Below are 24,657 nucleotides of genomic sequence, written 5' to 3'. Positions count from 1 at the left end.
TTGTTTTTATGAATTTTTAGCTTAAAATTGTAATTGGATTGGTGGGTATTGGATTTGTTATTATGTATTGTTTTTATCTTGTTGTGAGCCGCCCCGAGTTTTCGGAGATGGGCGGCAGATAAATCCAATAAATCTAATCTGATCTAATCTAATCTAATCTAATAATACTTTCACTTCAATTCATTTCATTATGCCATCACAGGCCCAAGATTGTTTTCCTGCTTAGTCACTACCAATTCAGTGGTCTATTAACATAACATATGTGTTAGGTTATTTTGGCCTCAATCTGTTATCCCCCATGAGTGGTGTACATTATTTGATCATTTGTCCTCAACTCCCTCCATCAATGAAAGCAATGAAATTCATCTGAAGTTCACTAGGGAATAACTGAATATTCTGTACCAATGGGGATTCCAGCTGTATTGTTAACAAATTCTTGTGTGAAGCCAGACTTTGTTCTTGATTTAACTTCCTAATAACACCAAAACATTTCTATGTGGGAATTACTTTATCTCTTCCTGCTGGCAGGAAATGCCAAGCAGAAGTAATTGCAAATTATATCCCAGCAAGTAACTCCTGAATGATGTAATCAGAATTCTGTTGTCAGGCATGTCCATTCTAATAATGCAAAACTGCTAATTCAGTCAGCACCACCATTTCGGTCCCTAGGTTGTTTGTTCTATTTTTTTTTAAATAGAACTACTTTTTAAACTGTAGACAAGGCAATCACCTAGGCCCAGGGACTGCAGATCAATGACTAGATTGTGTATATGCAGAACTTTGTGTTTTAAATATAGCAATATATTCTGGCTACTGCAACTGTGGCTTTATAATTCCTTATTTTTGAAATTCAAATCCTTAAAACTTTCCTTAAAAAAAAAAGAGTATTAAGATTTCAAATTCTTCTCCATCTTAGATGCATTCCTAATAGAAAATGGGGAAATTCCACTGTACAGTGGTACCTCATCTTACGAACACCTCTTCTAATGAACTTTTCAAGATACGAACCCAGTGTTTAAGATTTTTTTGCCTCTTCTTCCGAACTATTTTCACCTTATGAACCCAAGCAGCTGCTGCTGGGATGAAGGGGTTTCTTTTTCCCCCCTTTTTTGAAGAAAGAAAAGGGAGGGGCAGCTTGGAGGAGTAAAGATTTTGCATGCTTCCAAAGGCACTGAAACTGTGTCTTTTTAAGAAAAAAAGGGAAGGGCAGCTTGGAGGAATAAAGATTTTGCATGCTTGCAAAGGCACTCAAACGGTGTCTTTTTAAGAAAAAAAAGGGAGGGGCAGCTTGGAGGAGTAAAGATTTTGCATGCTTGCAAAGGCACTCAAACGGTGTCTTTTTAAGAAAAAAAGGGAGGGGCAGCTTGGAGGAGTAAAGATTTTGCATGCTTGCAAAGGCACTCAAACGGTGTCTTTTGAAGAAAGAAAACGGAGGGGTGCCCCCCTTGCCTTTCTTCCTTCCCACTCACCCTTTAGCCTAGCCTTGCTTCTTCCACCCGCCCCCTTTAGCTGGTCCTCCCTGCCCTCTGTTCGCCTCCCTTCTAAAGTTTGGGATTTTCCTGAAGGATTTGCACGCATTATTTGCTTTTACATTGATTCCTATGGGAAACATTGTTTCATCTTACGAACTTTTCACCTTACGAACCTCCTCCTGGAACCAATTAAGTTCATATGATGAGGTACCACTGTACTTCTATTTTTCTTCTGTTTGTGTCTACACTCCACTAGAGAAGGAAGAAAAGGACTGCTCTATTTTCTAGTGTCTAATTCTGCTTTGCTACAGAGGGGAATTAGATACCAGGAGAATTTGGAAATATGGTTCCCTTTTCACTCTTACCATATACAGTATTACAGAAATGAGAGCATATATTGCAGAAATGGGAGGATAATTTGAAAACAGATAGTTGGGTTAATTGAGGGATGAGACTCTGCTGACTAGAGATTCTGTTTGAATTGGCTTAGGGAACATTTGTTAGCTATTTCACAGACACATAGAGACGGATACTAAGATTACATCTACTTCCAAAAGAACATAATACAGTGATACTTCGTCTTACAAACGCCTCGTCATACAAACTTTTCGAGATACAAACCCGGGGTTTTAAGATTTTTTTGCCTCTTCTTACAAACTATTTTCACCTTACAAACTCACCGCCGCCGCTGGGATGCCCCGCCCCCAGACTTCCGTTACCAGCGAAGCACCCGTTTTTGCGCTGCTGGGATTTCTCTGAGGCTCCCCTCCATGGGAAACCCCACCTCCGGACTTCCGTGTTTTTGTGATGCTGCAGGGGAATCCCAGCAGGGAATCCCAGCAGCACAAAAACGGGTGCTTCGCTGGCAACGGAAGTCCAGAGGTGGGGTTTCCCAGCGAGGGGAGCCTCAGTGAAATCGCAGCGTCACAAAAACACAGAGGTCCAGAGGTGGGGTTTCCCATGGAGGGGAAACTCAGGGGAATCCCAGCAGTGCAAAAACGGGCGCTTCGGCTGGCAAAAGGGGTGAATTTTGGGCTTGCACGCATTAATCGCTTTTCCATTGATTCCTATGGGAAACATTGTTTCATCTTACAAACGTTTCACCTTAAGAACCTTGTCCCGGAACCAATTAAGTTTGTAAGACAAGGTATCACTGTATATTAAAAAGGAACATTCCTCACTGTTCCAGAATATATTCAGAGAAATGACAGAATTTTTAAAAATCAGATGATTTTTCAAGATTTTAAGTTGAAGATTTTTTTTAAAAAAAAAAAGACAATGTACTTCTGTAACGCTGTCTACACGGGGCTACCTTTGAAAAGTGTTCGGAAACTTCAGATCGTGCAGAATGCAGCTGCGAGAGCAGTCATGGGCTTCCCCAAATATGCCCATGTCACACCAACACTCCGCAGTCTGCATTGGTTGCCGATCAATTTCCGGTCACAATTCAAAGTGTTGGTTATGACCTTTAAAGCCCTTCATGGCATCGGACCAGAATATCTCCGAGACCGCCTTCTGCCGCACGAATCCCAGCGACCGATTAGGTCCCACAGAGTGGGCCTTCTCTGGGTCCCGTCAACTAAACAATGTCGGTTGGCGGGCCCCAGGGGAAGAGCCTTCTCTGTGGCGGCCCCGACTCTCTGGAACCAGCTCCCCCCAGAGATTAAAACTGCCCCTACCCTCCTCGCCTTTCGCAAACTCCTTAAAACCCATCTTTGTCGTCAGGCATGGGGGAACTGAGATATCTCCCCCGGGCCTATACAATTTATGTATGGTATGCTTGTGTGTATGTTTGTTTAATAATGGGGTTTTTAAATATTTTATATTGTAAATTTCTAGATTTGTTACAAACTGTTTTTATTGTGTTGTGAGCCGCCCCGAGTCTGCGGAGAGGGGCGGCATACAAATCAAATCAAATCAAACAAATCAAACAAACAAACAAACAAAACAAACAAACAAACCACACACACACACACACACATACATACTGTACTTTCAAAAGGCAGTTTGGAAGATATCATTTTTTCACACTTGGCCTAAGATGTAGTCCACAAATGTTCCATAGGATTCTTTGTAACAACCATTTTAAAAGAGGATATACCATATTTTTCGGAGTATAAGAGGCACCTTAGTTTGGGAGGAGGAAAACAAGGAAAAAAGGCCTCTGCCTCCAAGCAGTTTGCCAAAGAACAAACAGCACAGTTGATATACACTATTTGTTGTATATTTCTGTGCATGTGTGCCTAACCCATAGAAATAGTAAAGAATTGGAGAAATGTACATTATGGCAGTATATTAATTCTAGAAAGCTTTCTTAAATGTAGTCACACTAACTCCTCCCAATTATGTAAATAGATCCACTCCACACATGACTAATTCAGGGTTTAACTCAGTTACCTAAGCTTAATAATAAACAGGACCACTGCTACATTTCAGATTATACTTTTACAGATCCTATTAAAACTGATGTGGCTTTCTGGAAGTACAGTGATCCCCCGCTCGTTGCGAGGGTTCCGTTCCAGGACCCCCCGCAACGAGCGGGTTTTCGCGAAGTAGCGCTGCGGAAGTAAAAACACCATCTGCGCATGTGCAGATGGTGTTTTTAACTTCCACAGCGCTAGCGAGGAGCCGAAGATTGGGGGCGGCGCGGCTGTCGCCGCCGACATGGGGGGCTCTCTAGCACCCCCCCGAACCCCCAACCCGGGTTTGGGGGGGTGCTAGCAAGCCCCCCATGTCGGCGGCGACGTTTTAAAACACCCGCGCAGCTTTCCAATGAGTCCCGAAGACAAACGCGGAAGTTTGACGTTTGTCTTCGGGACTCATTGGAAAGCTCCGATCGTTTTAAAGCAGGCGCGCCGTTCTCCGCTGACTCCTAAAGCGGGGAAGTTCGCCAGGAGTCAGCGGAGAACGGCGCAACTGTTTTAAAACGATCGGAGCTTTCCAATGAGTCCCGAAGACAAACGTCAAACTTCCGCGTTTGTCTTCCTGGGCGAAGGGCGGGCGAGCGGGTGCTGGGGGGGGGCTTCGCCCTCCCGCCAGCAAGAGGGGGAAGACCCAGGGAAGCCGCCCAGCAGCTGATCTGCCGGGCGCCATCTACGCATGCGTGCCCATAGAAAAAAGGGCACGCATGCGCAGATGGTGTTTTGACTTCCGGGTTCAAAAATCGCAAATTACCCTGTTCGCAATGGTCGGGGACGCAATAATCGGGGGATCACTGTATAGTTATTCTCTGCTATAAGAAGATACAATAGCACTGGGCCTCTTCAGATCAAGCATTTATTTTAAAAAAGCTTCTTCATTTTGTTAAGTTGTCTAAACAATAATAAAGCAGTCCTTAAAAAATAAGTCTAATTTATTTTATTAAATTTATATGCACCCAACTCCCAAAGGACTCCTCTGAATAATTTGAACATTCTATAGGCATTTATAGTTATTGACATACATCCTTGCAATTACAGCAGTCCAACATTGACAGCAGTCCATCTGCCAGCAATTTGACTCCTTGCATCTAGTTTCACTTTCAGTTCTAGCACACTTGCCTGTGCTGAATCAGCTGTGTGTCGGGAGGCTAATACTCAATTGCTTATGCTAATCAGGCCCTGCGCTGTTTGTTGAAAGGAGGTAAATTGCTTGGAGGCAGAGGCCAAAGGGTGGGGGTTGGTAAGTGGGGCTACCTTTGGGGTATAAGATACACCCAGGTTTTCTTATACAGTGGTACCTCGTGATACGAACCCCTCGCCATACAAACAATCCAAGATACGAATCTGGGGTTCGGAAATTTTTTGCCTCTTCTTCTGAACTTTTTCTGTCTTACGAACCTGCCGGCCAAATGCCAAACCCGGAAGTTCGGCAAAAGTTCAGGTTCGGGTGGCCGCCCAGAAGCCCCGCCGCCTGGCTGTCGCTTTTTGAAACAGCCGGGGGGCTTCTCGGTGTCCTCCCGAACCCGAACGCCAAACCCGAACTTTTGTCGAACTTCTGGGTTCGGCGTTCGGGAGAACACTGAGAAGCGCCCGGCTGTTTCAAAAGGTGACAGCCGGGGTGGCGGCGGTTTTTTACATTTTTTTTCTTGCACGCATTAATTCATTTTACATTGTTTCCTATGGGAACCAATGTTTCGTCTTACGAACTTTTCGCCTTACGAACCTCCTCCGGGGACCAATTAGGTTCGTAAGACGAGGTATTACTGTACTCTGAACAATATGGTACATTAATAATGTTACAAGTTATATTCTTACCTAATAAAACTATACAGCAGAGGTTATTGGAAACCAGAAGAGGCCGCAGCAGTGTGACTGAAAGTTGCCAAGAAAAATACAAATTCAGAGTTAAAGAAATTTCCATGTTAAGGGAAATAATATCTGAAGATATTATTCAAATTAATCCAAAGAGAGTAACAGCAATCTCAAACACATTTCTCCTTACTAGACAAGAAAGGATTTAAGGATGGTCATTCAAGTAGCAATGTATTGAAAACCTGTCAGGGTAGCTTAATAGCTTTTAAATTCTCATTAAAAATACTCAGTTCATCTGGGAGGCCAACATAAACAAGCTTTTTTTTTAAGTTAAAGAGGTTAATTGAAACAGGTCCAATTCTCAGATGTTTTGACAGCAAAAGACCTAGCTGTACATCCAGGAAAACTTCTGAGGCTGAAACTGATTTCAAGTTCTGATAACTACTATAAGACTATCTTTCTATAATCTCCCTTTTTAAGTTATAATTGTATACTAACAGGAAACAGAAAATAAACCTGGGAAAGGGCTTGTTGATTATATGCACTATTCAAGTGCAGCTGACAAGACTGCTGTTGGTAACAAACTTGACTTAAATATTATGGATGCGAGTGAGATGAAACAAATTTACACACCACCGAGATGAAGCAAAACTGTATTTCCTTGATATTTTCAGAAGGAATTTTAGAGATTGGCACTGAGATTTAGGCAGGGTAAGTGGAGAAAAGAAGTCCCAAGTCCCGAGTCAAATGCAAAATTTTGTTTTAAAAGAGCTGAATGAGCTTTTTCTTTGAAGAAGCCAAATGTCTTCAAAGAAAAAAAGTAAAATCAGGAAGTCCAGTTGCCTCTTGAAAAAAAGCACCTTTGAGGTAACCAAGACCTGGATGACTGAGAATCTCCATAGATTTTTGTTTTAAAAGTTTTCTACAATTTTATCATATCCAATTTCTATTTATGGCTGTGAAACATAGACTACGAAAAAGGCAGAAAGGAGAAGAATGGACACTTTCAAATTGTGGTGCTGCAGACTATTATGCATTCCATGGACTGAAAAAAAAATCACAAGTCCTAGAGTAGACCAAGTCTCACCAAACATATCCCTCAAAGCCAAAACCTCTGTTCTCTCTCAGCACTGAGCCCCCACAACACCAGATGCACACCACCAGATTGACTAATAAAGGTTTTACTATGTACAAAAGTCTTATGCAGTTTGAGTCTTTTCTTAAAGGTGAAATCCTGCAAAGTCTTCACTACATTGATTGTAAAGTCTTAGCAGCTGGTAAGAGTCCCAGGAATAGATAAATACAGCAATTAATTACTAGAGTGTAGTAGGTTTCTTATCATCGACTTACAGAATTTGGCTTCAAGCTCAGAGCTCATCAAGAAAACCAAGAATGTGGTCCTTTTAAACACAAGCCAAGAGACAGGAACAGAAACTAGATTTCTAGGATGAACGACATTGTTGTCTGTGCTGAAGTAACATATGACTCCCCCTTAAATAACCTGAGGGTGTGGCCCAATAGCCAGCAGTGCTACTCATGAGTAAACCTCCTCCTCAGTAACCACTCATGCCTCCGAGAGGTCCTGCAAATCCTAGCATCCAGAAGAGGCTCCTCCTCTTCTCCTGAGTCACTCATCTCAGAAAGTGCAGAAGGCCCTGGTTGCTCTTCAGCCTCCAACACCATATCCTCTTCACTGTCAGTCTTGGGTGCCAGGAACACAAGATGCCTGTACCGCACCTCCCGTGTCTCTGAGTCCTCATGGTCCATCACTAATTGCGCAGGACGCAAATGGGTCACAACAACTCCAAACAAAGGCTATCATACTTTGGCTGTGTCATTCAAGCTGATTCATTCAAAAGTTAATCATGCTGGGAGTCGCTCAGTGGAAAAAGGAGAAGGGGCTACCCTAGTACCTCTTGGCTGGACACTATAAAATATGACATTGGGACGAGCATGGAGGATCTGAAGAAGATGGTGCAAGTCAGAGGGACATGGAAAGTGCTGCTCCGTAGAGTGGTCAAGGTTCGGACACCACTGAATGGCTGACGATGATGAAGTAAGAATTATTACTTGGCTAGTTACCATGTTACAACCTAACCTACTCAGAGAGAAAAAAAACAGGCAAACCAAATTGTGTGCATTACTCAGATTAGTTTGAAAAAAAGTTAGGTGATGTAATAAATAATAAAACCAAATATTTGGGGCTTTAACAAAACAGACAGAATCAGATTTACTCTGTTCTTCACTTTAAACAGTAAACCAGACATAAAATCCTGGCCCTGATGGATGGCGTATTTCTTTTTTCTGTATAACTTCAAAACAGCAACACATTTTGCATATGGGCCAAACACAAAACAAGATATTCAGATTTGTGTAAGAAATCAGGTCAAATAGCTAGAGTGTTCAACAGTATTTTGCATATCAGAAAAAATAGCATCCTAATTCTCCAATGAATTCCCTGAGTAGTAAAAATATGCTAATACAATATGCAGATTTACAAAAAAAAAAGTAGTTAAATTTAAATATTGTCATTATTTATTTGCCATAACACTGGCTCTAGCTCTCATTTGGTCACGCTCTGTAATAGCAAATTGAAGTTATATAAATACCGTTAAAGTGTTCCAAAAAACTAGATGAAGAAAAATAATAAAATATTCAAGAAAACTATACCAGAATGATGCTAAAGGCACCGAGTTGCCAAAAGTGTTATCTTCATCACATCAATTTTGTACTCTCCCGCAATTTTAAGATGTCCTTGTCAGACAGTGTTGGCAAAGTTTATCTCCTTTTCAATTTATCATACTGCTTCTGATCATTAAATTCCCTTACTAAACCATTTGGGAATAATGCATAAAGTATCCCAGGGCTGCAAAGACTGGACGGCATTCCATCAGAATGTAAAACAATCATAAAACATATACCATTCTTTTAGATTCTCAACTTTAGCATTTGCATAGTACCTAAGAAGAGCCTACCAAGGAATGCCATCCAGATGAATGAATAGGGCAATAGGAACATACCATTTCTCCTTGGCAGCCGGGAGGGGGGGAATAAAACACTGTTGGAGGAGGAAAGTGCACCTAGAACTGAATGAAAGGGAGAAGGATCACAGCCCTTTATCCTTCCTACTATCTCCCAGAAGGCTAGTAACATCTGTGGGTTTGTTGACAAAGCTGTTTCAACATGTAATTTATCCAAACAAAACATAAAAATCAATGTGATAGCAAAAGTAGCATGCCAGTCCTCCTAAATTTTAAAGGCTGCTTGGAATAGGTTGGCGGGAGCATTAATTTGGCCCCAGAGACCTTCTTCCATCTCTTTCAAGGATTGGCCATGTGTCTGACTTAATTGTTCAGCTAATGGAGCAAGAAATTCTTCCCCAGAGGAAAATCAGATGTCATGAAATCTTCAAGGAGAGCAACTGATGGAAGGTCCAGAACCAGAAGGATAAATGCTTTAGAAGAACAAAGTGGACAATCTTCTCATCTCTCACCCTACCTTTTGAAGGGGTTGAAAATATATATCTCATGATGGGATTTTTCAATAATATGCTCCTCACATTTACTGGTTTTCTACAAGGATGAGATATACTAAAAACTGCAATGAACAATTCTTATTTGAATCCCCTGGAGAACTATAGATGCCAGAAACAAAAGGAAAGCTGCATTTAAACTGATTTATAGGTTATATTTCTCAACACATTACAGATATAATTTGCAGTCCTGATACATAATGACATTAAAAAAAAAAAACTACCGTAAACAGAATGTTTGCTTCTTGCACTAGCCAACAAAGAAGACTTAGCTATAATTTACTTTTACCTGTGATTTATTTATAGAACTTCATTAATAACACAAACATCATAAAAACTTTTAAGTAGATTTTAGTGTAAATAATCTCAGCATATACACATTACATAAATATACATTTCAAATGACTGGATGCTTTTAACTGAAATCACAATTGCTTTCTTCTGAAAATGTCTGTGGAGATTCTTAGTCATCCAGGTCATAGTTGTCTCAAAGGTGCTTTTAAAAAAGGCATCTGGAGTGGACTGTTTTTTTCTTGAAGAGGAAGAAGCAGAAAAAGTTTCACTTCTGTTACAAGAAGCTTCATCAGTTGTGATTGGACAATGGGAGGATGGAAGGGGCATTTATCTTATATGATATGCTCCTTCTTGTAGGGTTGAGATAGCATTCAGGAATGGGTTAACTCTTGCCTTCAGCTGATTGGATTGAGTCTATCAGAGCTCTCCTACTAGGGATTCCAGCTTTTGATGAAGAACGAAGTACAGACCCAACGTGCTAGCCGCCAGTGTCACCCTCAAACAAAAATTCATGACTAGACAAGTCTTAGGACAAGTCGTAGATAATATCTCAACCCTACAAGAAGGAGCGTATCAGGTAAGACTAACATTCCTTCTTCATAGTGGGTTAACATAGCATCCAGGAGTGGGAGATACCAAAACTGGCTGTCCACCAGTTGGCTTAAGTCTGATCCTGGGAGACACCCTTCACACGCATTCTTTGAAGTACTCAGCGGCCAAAGGAAGCCTCCGTTGAAGCAAATGTATCCAACTTATAGTGTCAGGTAGGTAGTCTGCACGGTGAAGCTGCTAGGTCCCTTGACAGCATTGGCTATCATGGATTGTATGTCAGCCAAGGTCTTCCAAAATGGCCACCATCCATCGCTGGCTTTGTTCTCTAAGAACTACAACTCCATCCCCCTTCCAAGGCTGTAGAAGGCCAAGGAGTTGAATTTGAGCTCCTGAATCAGTGGCTGGCCTCAACCCGGAATTGCGGTCCAAGCAAACAGTCCAAATAATCAAGCCAAGCAATCAGTCTAAGTAAGCAGGCCAGTGACTCAATGTAAAAGTAAGACAGTTGGATTAACTCACAGTTCCAATAGATCACAATTCAAGGATCAAGATAGAAATAGTTTTCAGGGCTGGAGAAGATACATCCATCCACGCCAAGGACGTGGTTGAGGACCAAGTTGAAAGTTGGAAGCCCTAGCAACAGAGGTGGAGTTTTCAGCTCTGACAGACTCGGTCCAATCAGCTGAAGGCAAGAATTTCTGGCCTTGTTTTGTTTCTCTGACTGCCACTTTAGGCAGCCAATGCAGATCACAGCACAGGATTTATCAAGGAAAAAATAAGGAAGTTACTGTTTTCAGTAATAACCATTTACACATCTCATATAATGTTTTGCTCTGACTCAAGTTGAGGTATTCAGTAGGTGAAATACTGAAAGGACTGTAGCTTACTTTTGCTGTCTCAGTGGCTATTAAATGCCAGAGATACAGTCAAAGCTGGCCTCAGGCAACTGATGTAAAAGGGTAATATATTGGAAAATGGGTTTGTGCACTCTAGTCTGACTGCCCTTCAAATTTAAGTTAAGTTATACCCTCAGGTAAGGAAAAATATGTCCAATATCAGAGTTGAAGTAGGTTTCACCTTATGGTTCCCATAATCTGTGAAGTACACTATCTTGTCATTTGCCTTAGATGGCAGCAGAATACCTTGGGGCCACAATAAACATAGGCAATTGCTTTTATCTGCCTTGTTCTGATTAACCCTCTAGCTGAGGCAGATGATAGCAACTGCTCAACTCCACTTTATTTTCTATCACAAACCATTCAAAATACCCAATATTTACAATGATTCAGTTTCTTGCTCAGGAAGTCAAATTCCGCTTCCATTTGGGAAAATCTGTTCCCAATACCTTCAACAGGTAACCTTTTTTCCTCTACTATCCTTGAAATCCCTCTTTTTGAATGAAGGGATTATTAAACCAGCTGCCCAATGGTAATGGAAATGAATGATTAAGGTTTATTAAAACCATCTCTCTGTACATTTTGGAGAATTAGCAACAATTCTAATTAATTTCTTTCCATTTGAGATTATACTTTACAGCAAAATTAGCACAAATAAACGTGTCTCATAAATGATGCAGCTATATCTGCACACACACACACACACACACACACACGTATATGTATATATCTACTAGTTACTAGTACATATATAGGTAACTCTCTAAATTACAAATCCTAGTTTGGCCAAAAAACTGGAGCATTCTTTAAGTAAAACTGAGTTTTGGTTATGTTTATTGCATACTGGACAAAATATGCAAATATTAATTGGCAATATCATTGTTATTAGCAGGGAATGCTACATAGGATGAAGATATAGCTAAGTTTGGTAACCTGTTTGTATATACAGTGGTACCTCAAGATACGAACCCCTCGTCTTACGAACAACTCGTGATACGAACCTGGGGTTCAGAAAAATTTTGCCTCTTCTTACGAACTTTTTTCGAGTTACGAACCGGCATTCGGAGACTGCTGGGAAACCGCGCGGCTGTTTTAAAAGGTGACAGCCGGGCGGCGGGGCTTCCCAGAAGCCTCCCGAACGCCGGTTCGTAACTCGAACAAAGTTCGTAAGAAGAGGCAAAATTTTTCTGAACCCCGGGTTCGGTTCGGGAGGTTGCTGGGAAGCCGCGCAGCCCGGCTGTCACCTTTTAAAACAGCCGCGCGGCTTCCCAGCTGTCTCCCGAAGCCAAACACGGAAGTTCGGCTTTGGCGTTCGGCTTCAGGAGACAGCTGGAAAGCCGCGCGGCTGTTTTAAAAGGTCGCAGCCGGCCTGGGGGGCTTCCCAGCACCCCCCCAACCCCGAACCCGGTTCGGGGGGGTGCTGGGAAGCCCCCCAGGCCGGCTGTCACCTTTTAAAACAGCCGCGCGGCTTCCCAGCAGTCGCCGAAAGCCGTTTTTTTGCGGGGGGGGTTTGGTTGCACGGATTAATTGACTTTACATTGTTTCCTATGGGAAACAATGTTTCATCTTACGAACCTTTCGTCTTACGAACCTCCTCCTTGCCCCAATTAAGTTCGTATCATGAGGTATTACTGTATTTTTAAAAATATATATATGGGAAATCCCCTTCTTAATCAAAATCATGATGGAAAGCTGAACTTAATATCTATGGACCCATCTGGTGGCAACCATGACGTATAGAAGACTAAGACTTGGAATCTAAGCAAAGTAAATGATAGTTAGTCATATTATTCAAAATGAAAACATTAATAAAATAAGGTTTTGAATATCACACATCATATACTCTTTGCAACGTTCACAAAAAGAGATACTAAAACAGTGAGAGCTAAATTAAGTTAATGTCAAAGTCAGGAGTATCAAACTCGCGCCATCACGTGATGTATCATGACTCCCCACCCCCCTTTGCTTACCTGGTGGTGGGCATGGCCAGCATGTGACACATCCGGCCCACAGGCCACAAGTTTGACATCCCTGGACCAGGGGCAGTTTGCTCCTACCACTGCTATGGGTACATTGTGTGCACAGTTTCAGGTGTCTTGCGTGTACGCGTGTCCCAGTCTATTTTTACTTCTGCGCATGAAGCAAAATCTTGCAAGGGGACATGTGCGTGTGGGAGATTTTTTTTGGAGGGGGTGCTTCTGTGCATGCGCAGAAGCAAAAATTGCTGAAATATCTCTTGTGCATGTCCCCTTGCGAGATTTTGCTTCCTGCACATGCGCAGAAGCAAAAACACACTGAGATACGCATGCATGCACGCAAGCCACTCAAAGCTGCACGAGCAGCTCACCTTTTGTGACTGGTGCAGTGTCCTTTACCGTTCTAGTAGGAATCCACTACTGCCCTGGACAAAGCCTTTAGCGGAAAAATGTTTTTCAATTTATAAGCTCTGTAAATTCAGAGCTGAAAATTCTGTTTAAATGGTTAACACATTAACAGCAGTTTTAAATCAACTTCAGAATGACACTGAAATACAGGTAACAGCAATTAAATCAAATACGCAATTCGGTGGATTGGAAGTTAATTTGTTGTTGATATCATTGACTAGAAGAAGTTTCGTTTAAGGATTGCAGGTTCATTGGAGAAAGCTGGAAGAGGCATGAATTCAAAAGACTTAAAGATTGGATCAGGGATGAACTGGACTTTCTTAAGAAAATTCATGGTGACTATGAAATAGACTTCTTATATTCAACCAGAAGTCAACTATCAGGAAATGTTGTGTTTCAATTTGCAGGAAGACATTTTGAACAACAAATGCTTTGGAGGTATTTATTATAGAGATTTACAACTTTGGGGAATGAAATGGAATTATATGGAAAGATCCCAATCCTAACTTTAAAGGAAAGTTTTATTATTAGGAATCTATTCAGGATAGTTAACCGTGGATGGATCAGAAAAAAATTATTGCAATGGGTTATAGTAGAAGCTGTTGTAGACTTTCTGTGGGTTAAATGCAGTAATAGATTCTTAAAGAGAGCTTGATGTTTTGTTTTGCTGTTAGGTTTACATGTTAACTTTTTTTAACAGTAGATAGATGATAGAACAAATTCATAAATTATAGACCTATTTCACAAGGGGAGGGAAAACTATTATTGATGAAATATGTTTAAGAGTATTCAAATAGAGGGTACAAACTACAGTATGTGTGACCTTATTTTCTTTATGCACTTTTTTCTTGCCCTTTTTAGTTTTGCTTTGTTCTTGTTTCATTTGGAGTTTACATTTTAACTTTGAATATAAAATTAAAAATATATGGGAAATATTGTGAATTAATAAATGCAATGAAGGGAGAATCTTATGTGATCTCTCTGCACAACTAGGGGAAAGGGGAATGATGTAATAGATATGAATGAAGGTGGTTTGATCTTGTGCAGCATGTAGGGAAGTGAATGCAGAGGTTGAATTATATATGAAGGAGTTAAAAGATATAGATTTCATAAAATATGAACTGCTGTCATCTAAATTGTTGTGCTGAATACAAAAATATGAACTGATAGGTTGACAGTAATTGCATGTTATACTCCAGTACACTGCAATCATAGAAGTATCAGATAAATTTGAAGAAACAATTTGCAACATACTGAATGGATGCAAATTATAAAGGGAAAAAAGATTTAGTATTCTGCTAGATGATATGAATAGATAAATAAGATGAGGGATTACAGTAAAAGTGATCAAACCAAAGGTAATCTTCACTTAGCAACCAAAATTGTCACTAGTAACTTTGTCCCTAAGCACCACAATTGCTAAACAGAAAATGACATATCAGCTCTGACTGACATAGCAAGCCCGTAAGACGAAAAAGCAACTGCAAAGTTTCTTGGGATTTGTTAATTTCTACCAGAACTCATTAAAGTAGCATTGCCATTGACAGACCTATTATGCACTAAACACATGTCTGGGGAAATCCTGTCCGAGCCTCCCCTTACAATGGACGATGCCAAGTCACTATGCCTTTGAGCAGTTGAAAGCCTTGTTTGCATGTGAGATGGTACTGAGACATCCTGACCCTGCTAAGCCATTTGTTGTGCAGGCCAATGCCAGTAATGTGGCTATATATGTGCATATACCTCTAGAAAGTTGAACAACACCAAACACAAATGGGCCATTTGGGAGAAGGAGGCATTTGTGGTTCGGTGGCCTCTGCTGACATGGTGACATTTATTGGATGGGAAGTCATCCTTTGAGATCTGGATGGATCATAAGAACTTAGAAGCCCTGCAAACCCCACGTAAGTTGTCACTTAAACAAGTCAAATGGCAGTTTAATTTTCACCTCCGGTATATACCAGGGCGGAGGGGGGGACTTGGCAGATGTATAAACATGATAAAACAATTCAAGCAATTATTCCTGGTTCTAATAGTGGTACTGCCGAAGAGAAACAGCTCCAGTAACCAGGGACATTAGTTAACCAATTTAGTGGGGAATATTAAGAAAGCCCTGGTGACCGATAGACATAACACTAAATTGGGCTCTCCGCCGTGGCTCGTGAGTGCTTGTGGGGCCAGCACAATTTTGCTTCTGCACTTGTGAAGATTCTAAAGATTCAAATTCTTTAATTGGATCTACAGAGAAAAGTCAGGGCAACCGGTGCTTCCGAGTCAGCATCTTTGTCAGACCCATAGGCAAGTCTCAAAAACCATGCAATACACACCAGGCGGCAAGCGAGTCACTTACCATCTAAGTGCAATCTTGATTGGTGTGGTAAGGCAGGATGTGAACAGGTCAGCTGGTAAGTCAGGGATCATTGGTAGCAACTCAGTAGCTTCACATGCTGCTAGTTGAATGCAATTTTTCATTGAAGGGGGTAAGGGCATCTGAGCAAGTGGATGGTTGGGGTTAATTGCAGCCACCTTCACAGGAGATAGAAAAGTCAGCAGTTAAATCTCCTAATGATAAGCTAGCAAATAATAATAATAATAATAATAATAATAATAATAATAATAATAATAATACAATATATCAAGGTTCGACAAACCCAGGCGCCTGGTCGCCAGTGGCGCCTAGAAAATGTTGTCTGGCGCCTAGAAAATGTTGCCTGCTGTACTGTATGTGTATACAGCAGTGTTTTTCAACCGGTGTGCCGCGAGGTGGCTCCTGCAAGTGGGAGCTCCAGGGCTGAGGCTTCAGCCCTGGAGCTCCCACTTGCAGAAGCCGCCCCCCGGCTATTGCCCGCCGCCGCTACCCGCACACCCCAAAATACCCCCCTGCGTGCCCTTTTCCATGGGCGCGCAGTTCCCATTCCCCTGCCTGCCTGGGGGGGGGCGGGGGCGGGGAGGCGCCGGCAGTAGAAGGCGCTGCCCCCGCCCACCCGATCCGCTCCCTCTCCTCCTCTTCCGCTGAAAGAAACGCGCGGAAGCTGCCTGCTTGAGCCTGGCGTTGCTCCACCCCGCTTCTTCCTGCTTGTCATCCTCCGTTGCCAGGAAAGCCGGGTTTGTTTTCCGTGAAAGCAGCGCGCCTTTTAACACGCTGCTTTCCTGCACCAGCGACGTTTGGCTGCCGGGGGGGCGGGGAGGAGAAAATCCTCCCCCCCCCAGGAGCAGCAAAAGCCTAAGCGGCGGGGTGCGCCGTTTGCCTTCCGGCTCAGTCGCAGAGGCTTTTGCTGCTTGTGGAGGGGGGGGGGTTTGGCGGTGCCGATGCCAAATGCTTTCCCTCCGTGGTGGGGGGTGCAGGGCAGGCGCAGTCAGCCCCAGGAGACAAAGATGGAATGAGAGAAAGGAAAGAGAGAGAAAGAGAGGGGGAGAAGGAAAGAGTGAGAGATAGAAAGGATAGAGAGAAAGAGGGAATGGAAAGAGAGAGAAAGGGAGGGAGAGAAGGAAAGAGTGAGAGATAGAAAGGATAGAGAGAAAGAGGGAATGAGAGAAAGGAAAGAGAGAGAGAGAGAGAAAATAAGAGAGAGAGCAACAGAGAGAGAAAGAACAAGAGAGAGAAAGCATGAGAGAGAGAAAGAACAAGAGAGAGAGAGAGAAAATAAGAGAACAAGAGAGAGAAAAAGATAGCAAGAGAGAGAGAAATCAAGACAGATAGGGAGAGGAAAGGAGAGTGAGAGAAATGAGAACAAAAAGGGGAGAAAAAAGGAGAAATGATAAAATGATTGAGGCAGAGAATGAGAGGAGAGAGAAACAAAAGAGAGAGAGGTGATTCTTGAAGCATATGGTAAAAAGCATCCAAATAATAAGAAACCCCCCCCCCCAGCCCACACCTGTTTTTGAAAAGGATAAGAGAAAAAAAACCCAGCCCTCAACTGGTTTTGGAAATGGTTGGAGTGTGTATACATACACACACATAAGGGGGGGAGAGAGACAGGGATGGAAAAAGAGGAGAAGTGAGAGGGAGAAGGAATGAGGGAAAAAGGGAGGAAGAGAGAGAAATGAGAAACATGAGAGAGAAAAGGGGGAAAGACAGGAGAAGTACCCATAAATGAGACAGTGGTATAAATTTCAGGAGGGATGATTGATGATTGACTGTATTTATAAGGGGATGTTACATGGGATTGTATATATGAGGGGGTTATTTATGTATGTATGTATGTATGTATGTATATATGTATGTATGTATTTATTTATTTTTTATTTATTTATTTATTTATTTATTTATTTATTTATTAGATTTGTGTCATTTTGGTTGGTGGTGTGCCCCAGGATTTTGTAAATATAAAAAGTGTGCCGCGGCTCAAAAAAGGTTGAAAATCACTGGTATACAGTATATTTTTCCCGCCTTGTGTTTACGCCCAGAAATGGTACATCTTGGCTTCCGTAGCTCCGCCCATCAACCTCGGAGCGAGCTGCTTTCCCAGCGTCCCCTGCGCTTGCGTGCGTCTCTCCCTCCCCCCCTTGCCTCCATTCCGCCTCCTACTCGAACCCCTTCACTCCCCCCCACCGCACACAGACGCTCCGATCTTGGCCGCTCACCCGCCTTCGGAGAGAAGCGGAAGCCCCTCCCCTCCCGGCGTGAGGTTTTGTTCATTCCTCCTCCGGCCGCGTGCGCGGTGACTTCCGACCAGTAACCCCTCCTCCCCCCTCCCCCCCCTCACCCGCGTCCCCGGCCCGGTCTCCCTTTCCTTCTTCTCTGTTTCGGTTTCTGACTAACGGTCTCCCCTCGGATCCCGACGGGAGTACAGCAGAGCCGGCTCGGCGGAGCCAGGCCTGCGCCGGGGGGGAGGGGGTGAAAGCGATGTCAGGTGGAGACTCAGCAAAAAACCAAGTTTGCTTAAAAAAAATTCTGGCTCCTAAATTTTTTGGCTGGCTCCTAGATTCTGAACAACTTTGTCGACCCCTGCAATATATAATTTAAAAGAAGGCAATGATTTGAAAAACCTACTCTTCAAACATGTTGATACACACTCCTACTTATGAATCAATAGTTCAACATTTTATGAGTATATAAGTACTCATCCAGAATGAACTGGAGTTCTTCTATTTATTATTATCCATCTTTGGTCTGTTTTGACTTCAATCTAATGGTAATCTTTCAATATTGTATCATATTGTATACATAAATTATTTCCTGAACATTATTAGGAAAGAATTATATCATTTGCAAGAGTTTAGCAAAAAACAGTATTGGAACCCAACAGTTCAACATCTATGTTTGATCAATAGCATTTCTTTAAAATAAGTTACTTGTTTTTGTCAGGATTTCTAATTCTGAAATTCTGACCACAAGCAAAAGATTTGCTATACTTCACAGGGATTTGAATATTGCCTCCAAAGCCTGAATACAGAGACAAGAGATGCTAACTGGCTACAGAGTTAGGATTCTTTATATTTACAGGATTTATTATAAATTACAGGCGAGGAAGTGGGTGAGGGAAGGAGGGGAGGAGGGAGGGAGGAAAGGAGGGAGGGAGGAAAGGAGGAAGGAAGGAAGGAAGGAAGGAAGGAAGGAAGGAAGGAAGGAAGGAAGGAAGGAAGGAAGGAAGGAAGGAAAATCTTAAACACAATTATAATGATGTAACAAGGCAAATTCCTGATTATCCCAGTGCAGGACAGACTTTGTGTGAGGGACAGGTGAAATAGAGCATTTGTCACAGTATGCAATGCTGGTTGTATGTTAATATAGGGATCATTATTAATCTCCATTCTTTGATGACATTAAGAACTGGAATGCTGAAAATAAATTGAATTTCATTCTACAAGGTAACATTCAGTTTGTGACACAGTGAGTTGCTATCTTTGCAATTAAGGTAGCAAGGCTAAGAGAGAAGAAATAGTAAATTCTGTTTGACATGACAAATTACAATATGTAATACTTGTATTTCCTAAACTCTGACATTGTGTAGTGCTATCCAACTCCATTAACCACCCCGAGTCTATGGAGAGGGGCGGCATACAAATCTAATAAATAAATTAATTAACCATTTAAATGTTAATGGAGTTAATATTGTTTTAATATGTTAATATTATTATTGTTTAGATTTAAATTATGTGTGTAGTTTATTAGTTTTAGATATTTATATACAGTGCTACTTAACTACTCAACTGTTTTGAAATGAATTTAGTAGTCCACACTTTTTGATGAATTTTTTTTTGTCCCTCATCCTTTGTTTGGCATTCAATGCATAAACTAGAACCTGTCAGTGTCAGCTACCTTGTGACTCACTACATTGTTCCTTATGGGAAAAAATTGTTTGATACTCATTGTGCCTCCCCAGTACCAATTAATGATGAATACCAAGTTACCAATGTATATTGTTATCAATTATAGCATACTTAAAATGCTCTGGAGAATTATTCAATAAACTATAGTACTTATTTACTTAACAAAATTATAGCTGCATATAAAACTTTAGCCACCCATGGTCAAACTATATCCTTCAATAATCCTTCCATCAAGTGAAGATGTCAACATTCTATATGATCGAATGTTAAATATCTTTCCGCAAATCTGAATATATAATTTCTATTTACATGCAGTTATCTATACCAGGGGTTTCCATACCCCAGTCTGTGGACCGGCACCAGTCCATGGCATGCCAGAAACCAGGCTGTGCAAACAAGAGAAACCCCATTCATGGGATGCAGACAACACACAAAAACCACACCCCTTCTGGACCAGAAGAAAATCTCTATCCATGGAATTGGTCCCTGGTGCCGAAAAGGTTGGGGGGGGGGCTGATTTATAGAATCCATTGAAAAATAATAACATGGCACATGCAGTAATTTAAATATCCTTTCATGCAGTAATTTATTATATCTTCTATAACAGAAATAATAGCTTTAGAGGCTTTATTCTTGCTTTGGGGTTTTCCCCCCCACTTAAGGATTAAATAAATTTTAAAAATTACCAAAGATGTCTCAATTTTGGAATGCAATTGTACCTGACAGTAAAACCTACTGAACTTCAATTAAGTTCTATCTGCTTATATTCAGTGGTGGGCTCCTATGGGTATGGTCAGGTACACAGTACCGGTAGCAAAACTTTGGTCAGCTACACAGTATCGGTAGCAAAAGTTTGATTCCCCCCCCCTTTTTTTTTCCCTTCTGGGCTCTGGGTATGTTTTTCCTATCACAGTAAATGAGGTTGAATGTGTATAATTTTAGAAGAGCTGTGTGTGCGTGTGTGTACATACAGTTTACATAGTAGATAATCAGGGGTGGGCTACTGCCCGGACAGGGGGAATGCAGTGGGGTAGCGAAAATGGAGCTCCACCCCAGAACACCCAATTTGCATTGAAAGATGTTGAAACAAAATGCATAAGCCACGCCCACAGTGTGGTAGTAAACATTTTGGTAGCCCATCACTGCTTATATTCATGCACTACAACTGTTTTCCTCAAGATTAAATTTAGGACTCGTAATGGCAGTTAGCATGTGAAGACCATTAAATTTTTGACCATTGCCTTAGGTCATTCAACTGTTGCAAGCAATTTAATTTCATTGCTGCAAGATAAACCAAGACACGTCTATTGAATCTGTTTAATTTCATCGCTGCAAGATAATCCAAGACAAGTCCCTCTTGAATCTGCTCCCAAGAGGATATTGCTTCCTTGTTTACCCTCACTACAAGTTATGTGTGCAAATCTGTGCCAAAACAGCAACAGAAAAGTAATGCATTTATCAAGTATCAACCAAGAAATACCCTAACTGCATAGTTGGAGGTATCACAAGCAGGAAGAGGGAGATTATGATCCCGCTATATAGAGTGCTGGTGAGACCACATTTGGAATACTGTGTTCAGTTCTGGAGACCTCACCTACAAAAAGATATTGACAAAATTGACGGGCTACAAGAATGGTGGAAGGTCTTAAGCATAAAAAGTATCAGGAAAGACTTAATGAACTCAATCTGTATAGTCTGGAGGACAGAAGGAAAAGGGGGGACATGATTGAAACATTTAAATATGTTAAAGGGTTAAATAAGGTCCAGGAGGGAAGTGTTTTTAATAGGAAAGTGAACACAAGAACAAGGGGACACAATCAGAAGTTAGTTGGGGGAAAGATCGAAAGCAACATGAGAAAATATTATTTTACTGAAAGAGTAGTAGATCCTTGGAACAAACTTCCAGCAGACGTGGTAGATAAATCCACAGTAACTGAATTTAAACATGCCTGGGATAAACATATATCCATCCTAAGATAAAATACAGAAAATAGTATAAGGGCAGACTAGATGGACCATGAGGTCTTTTTCTGCCGTCAGACTTCTATGTTTCTATGTTTCTAACCCCATAGAGGTGCACCTATGGCACATGTGGCAGAGGTGACACACAGAGCCCTCTCTGTGGGCACAAGAGCCGTTGCCAGCTGCAGTTCTGGGTTCTGTCACATACATGTATGCCAGACAGTTGCTGTCCTCTGGATTCTGTTGCGTGCGTGGACACCGAACAGCTGGTATTTGTTTGAAGACCAGCTGTCCAGCACACATGCATACGACGGAACCTGGAAGAGAGCACCTGGCCATTGTGCGCATGTTCACCAGACAGCTACTATTTTCTGGGCTCCCGTGCACTCCAGTTTCGGAAGGTTAGTCATCTCTGCCCTATCCTAGGAGTATCTGAAGATTGTAATAACATGTAAAGTATTCAAACTATTCCAAATTTGAAACATCTCCTTTCAAATGTGAAACAACTGGATCATATTTAAAACTGTCTATTTTGGAAATGCTTGGAAGTATTTCAAGAGAGGTTGCACATACCACAATATAATCAGTTTGTTATGTTAGGGTGTTTTTTTTAACCAGAAACATTATTTAACAAGGCATACAATGTAAGATTTTGGGAGATGCAAGCAGAGAAGAGTGTGCAATATGAGAATATCAAAGAAAGCTGGTCAGATCAACTGTAACATAATCGCACATTTCTTTCTTTGCTTTAGGCAAAAACAGAGAACAATACAGACAAATACTTATGCACTGTAGCATGTATAACCCAAATGACCAATAAAGAACATAATTTGGTAGAGTGATTTCCATTAATATATAGTTTTAATGTGATACCCAAATAATAGCATAATGGAATGACATTATTAGGGAGATGACAAATAAAAGGGTCAGTAGTCAGTAGAACATTAAAATGTAAATAACATTTCAAGGTGTGCAATTATTTTTCCAGCATACTTATTCTTATCAAGTTGAAGTTAAGAATACTGATATAGAAAGCAGACTACAACCAGTAGTAATCTGAAACAAGAACAGCTTATTCAATATACATAAACGTATTTTATTTTTCAAGAAAAAATATAAAACTATGGACATAATTAAAGGTTCCCTTCGCACATATGTGCTAGTCATTCCTGACTATAGGGGAAGGTGCTCATCTCTGTTTCAAAGGTGAACAGCCAGTGCTATCCGACGATGTCTCTGTGGTCATGTAGCCAGCATGATTAAACACCAAAGGTGCCCAGAATGCTGCTACCTTCCCACCAAAGTTGTCCCTATTTTTCTACTTGCATTTTTATGTGCTTTCGAACTGCTAGGTTGGCAGAAGCTGGGACAAGTAACAAGAGCTCATTACACAGCAATGGGATGGGATGGGATGGGATGGGATGGAATAGAATAGAAAATATCTGCAAGGAAAAATAGACTTTTTTATTGGCCAAGTGTGGTTGGACACGTAAGGAATTTGTCTTTGGTGCATATGCTCTCAGTGTACATAACAGAAAAGATACATTTTTCAAGAATCATGAGGTACAATACTTAATTATTGTCATAGGGTACAAATAAGCAATCAGAAAACAATATTAATATCTATTGTAAGGATACAAGCAACAAGTTACAGCCAAACAGTCATAAGTGGGAGGAGATGGGTGATAGGAGTGATGAGAAGACTAATAGTAATAGTAATGCAGCCTTAGTGAACAGTTTGACAGTGGTGAGGGAATTATTTGTTTAGCAGATTGATTGCATTCAGGAAAACACTGTTCTTGTGTCTAGCTGTCTTAATGTGCAGTGTTCCAGCATAGTTTTGAGGGTAGGAGTTGAAACAATTTATGTCCAGGATGTGAGGGGTCAGTAAATATTTTCACTGCCCCTTTTTGACTCATGCAGTGTACAGATCCTCAATGGAAAGCAGGTTGGCAGTAATTGTTTTTTCTGCAGTTCTCATTATCCTCTGAAGTATGTGCCTGACTTGTTGGTTGCAGATAGTTATAGAGGTGCAGATGACAGACTCAATGATTCATCTGGAGAACTCTATCAGCAGCACCTTGGGCAGTTTGAGCTTCCTGAGTTGGCACAGAAGAACCGTTGAACTTACCTGAACGGTCTTCTCGCTGCACTGCGAAGAGAGTCCAACATGGGTAATACTTCAGCCTTATTGGCAGGGACTGAGTTAAAAATTAGCATAATTAATATGTCCCGCCCACCACTGCCCCCTCTTAGCCAGTGATAAAAATGAAGGAATAGTAAAGGAACAAAAACTTTATTTAACAACTGTAACCTTCAAGAAACTGTGCACCTGGGCCAAAAGGCCGGGCGGGTTTGGACTCTCTTCGCAGTGCAGCGAGAAGACCGTTCAGGTAAGTTCAACGGTTCTTCTCCACTGCACTGCTCAGAGAGTCCAACGTGGGATATACCCAAGCCACACTTTAGGGAGGGATAGGCTGGACCAGGGGCGCTGGAACACAAACTCCCTGTAGCACTCTTCTGCCGAAGGCTGCCTCCGTTGAAGCAAAAGAGTCTAGGCGATAATGTCTGATAAAGGTTGTAGGGGCAGCCCAGGTAGCTGCCCTACAAATGTCCTCAATTGGTGCTTGCGTAGTCCAAGCAGCTGTGGTAGCCGCGCTTCTGGTAGAGTGGGCTGTAATCCTACCCGGTAAGGGTGTCGCTGTGGTCCGATAAGCTTCGACGATACAAGTCCTGATCCATCTGCTGATGGTCTTAGATGACACTTTTCCTCCCATTGAAGATGGGAGAAAGGAGACGAAGAGGGCCTCCGACTTTCGAAAGGTGCTAGTGCGGCGGATATAAATCTTAACTGCTCTTCTAACGTCCACCTTATGCCACCGCAGCTCTGATGGGTGAGAGCCATGGGTGCAAAAATCTGGTAGGACAATGTCCTGGGCCCTGTGAAACCTGGTGTTAACTTTGGGTAGAAAACAGGGGTCCAGTCGTAGAGTCACTTTATCTGGATGAAAAACACAGAGGTCCGGCCGAACCGATAGTGCTGCAAGCTCCGAGACCCTA

At 41.7% G+C, this 24,657-nt stretch overlaps 1 protein-coding gene across 2 annotated transcripts in view; it reads right to left on the bottom strand.

Annotated features, from left to right (window-relative positions):
• The window catches only part of RPTOR (regulatory associated protein of MTOR complex 1), a 494,232-nt gene that overhangs the window by 280,186 nt on the left and 189,389 nt on the right, over nt 1-24,657 (bottom strand). For both annotated transcript variants that reach the window (XM_070740207.1, XM_070740208.1), the window contains exon 6: nt 15,713-15,888. In XM_070740207.1, the coding sequence (XP_070596308.1) occupies nt 15,713-15,888 (176 nt within the window). The remainder of the gene's footprint in view (nt 1-15,712; nt 15,889-24,657) is intronic.

This window comes from Erythrolamprus reginae, chromosome 2, assembly GCF_031021105.1.
Source record: "Erythrolamprus reginae isolate rEryReg1 chromosome 2, rEryReg1.hap1, whole genome shotgun sequence".
Classification (NCBI taxonomy): domain Eukaryota; kingdom Metazoa; phylum Chordata; class Lepidosauria; order Squamata; family Dipsadidae; genus Erythrolamprus; species Erythrolamprus reginae.
Note: the sequence above shows the minus strand (reverse complement) of the source record. Positions and strands in the feature narration are given on the sequence as shown.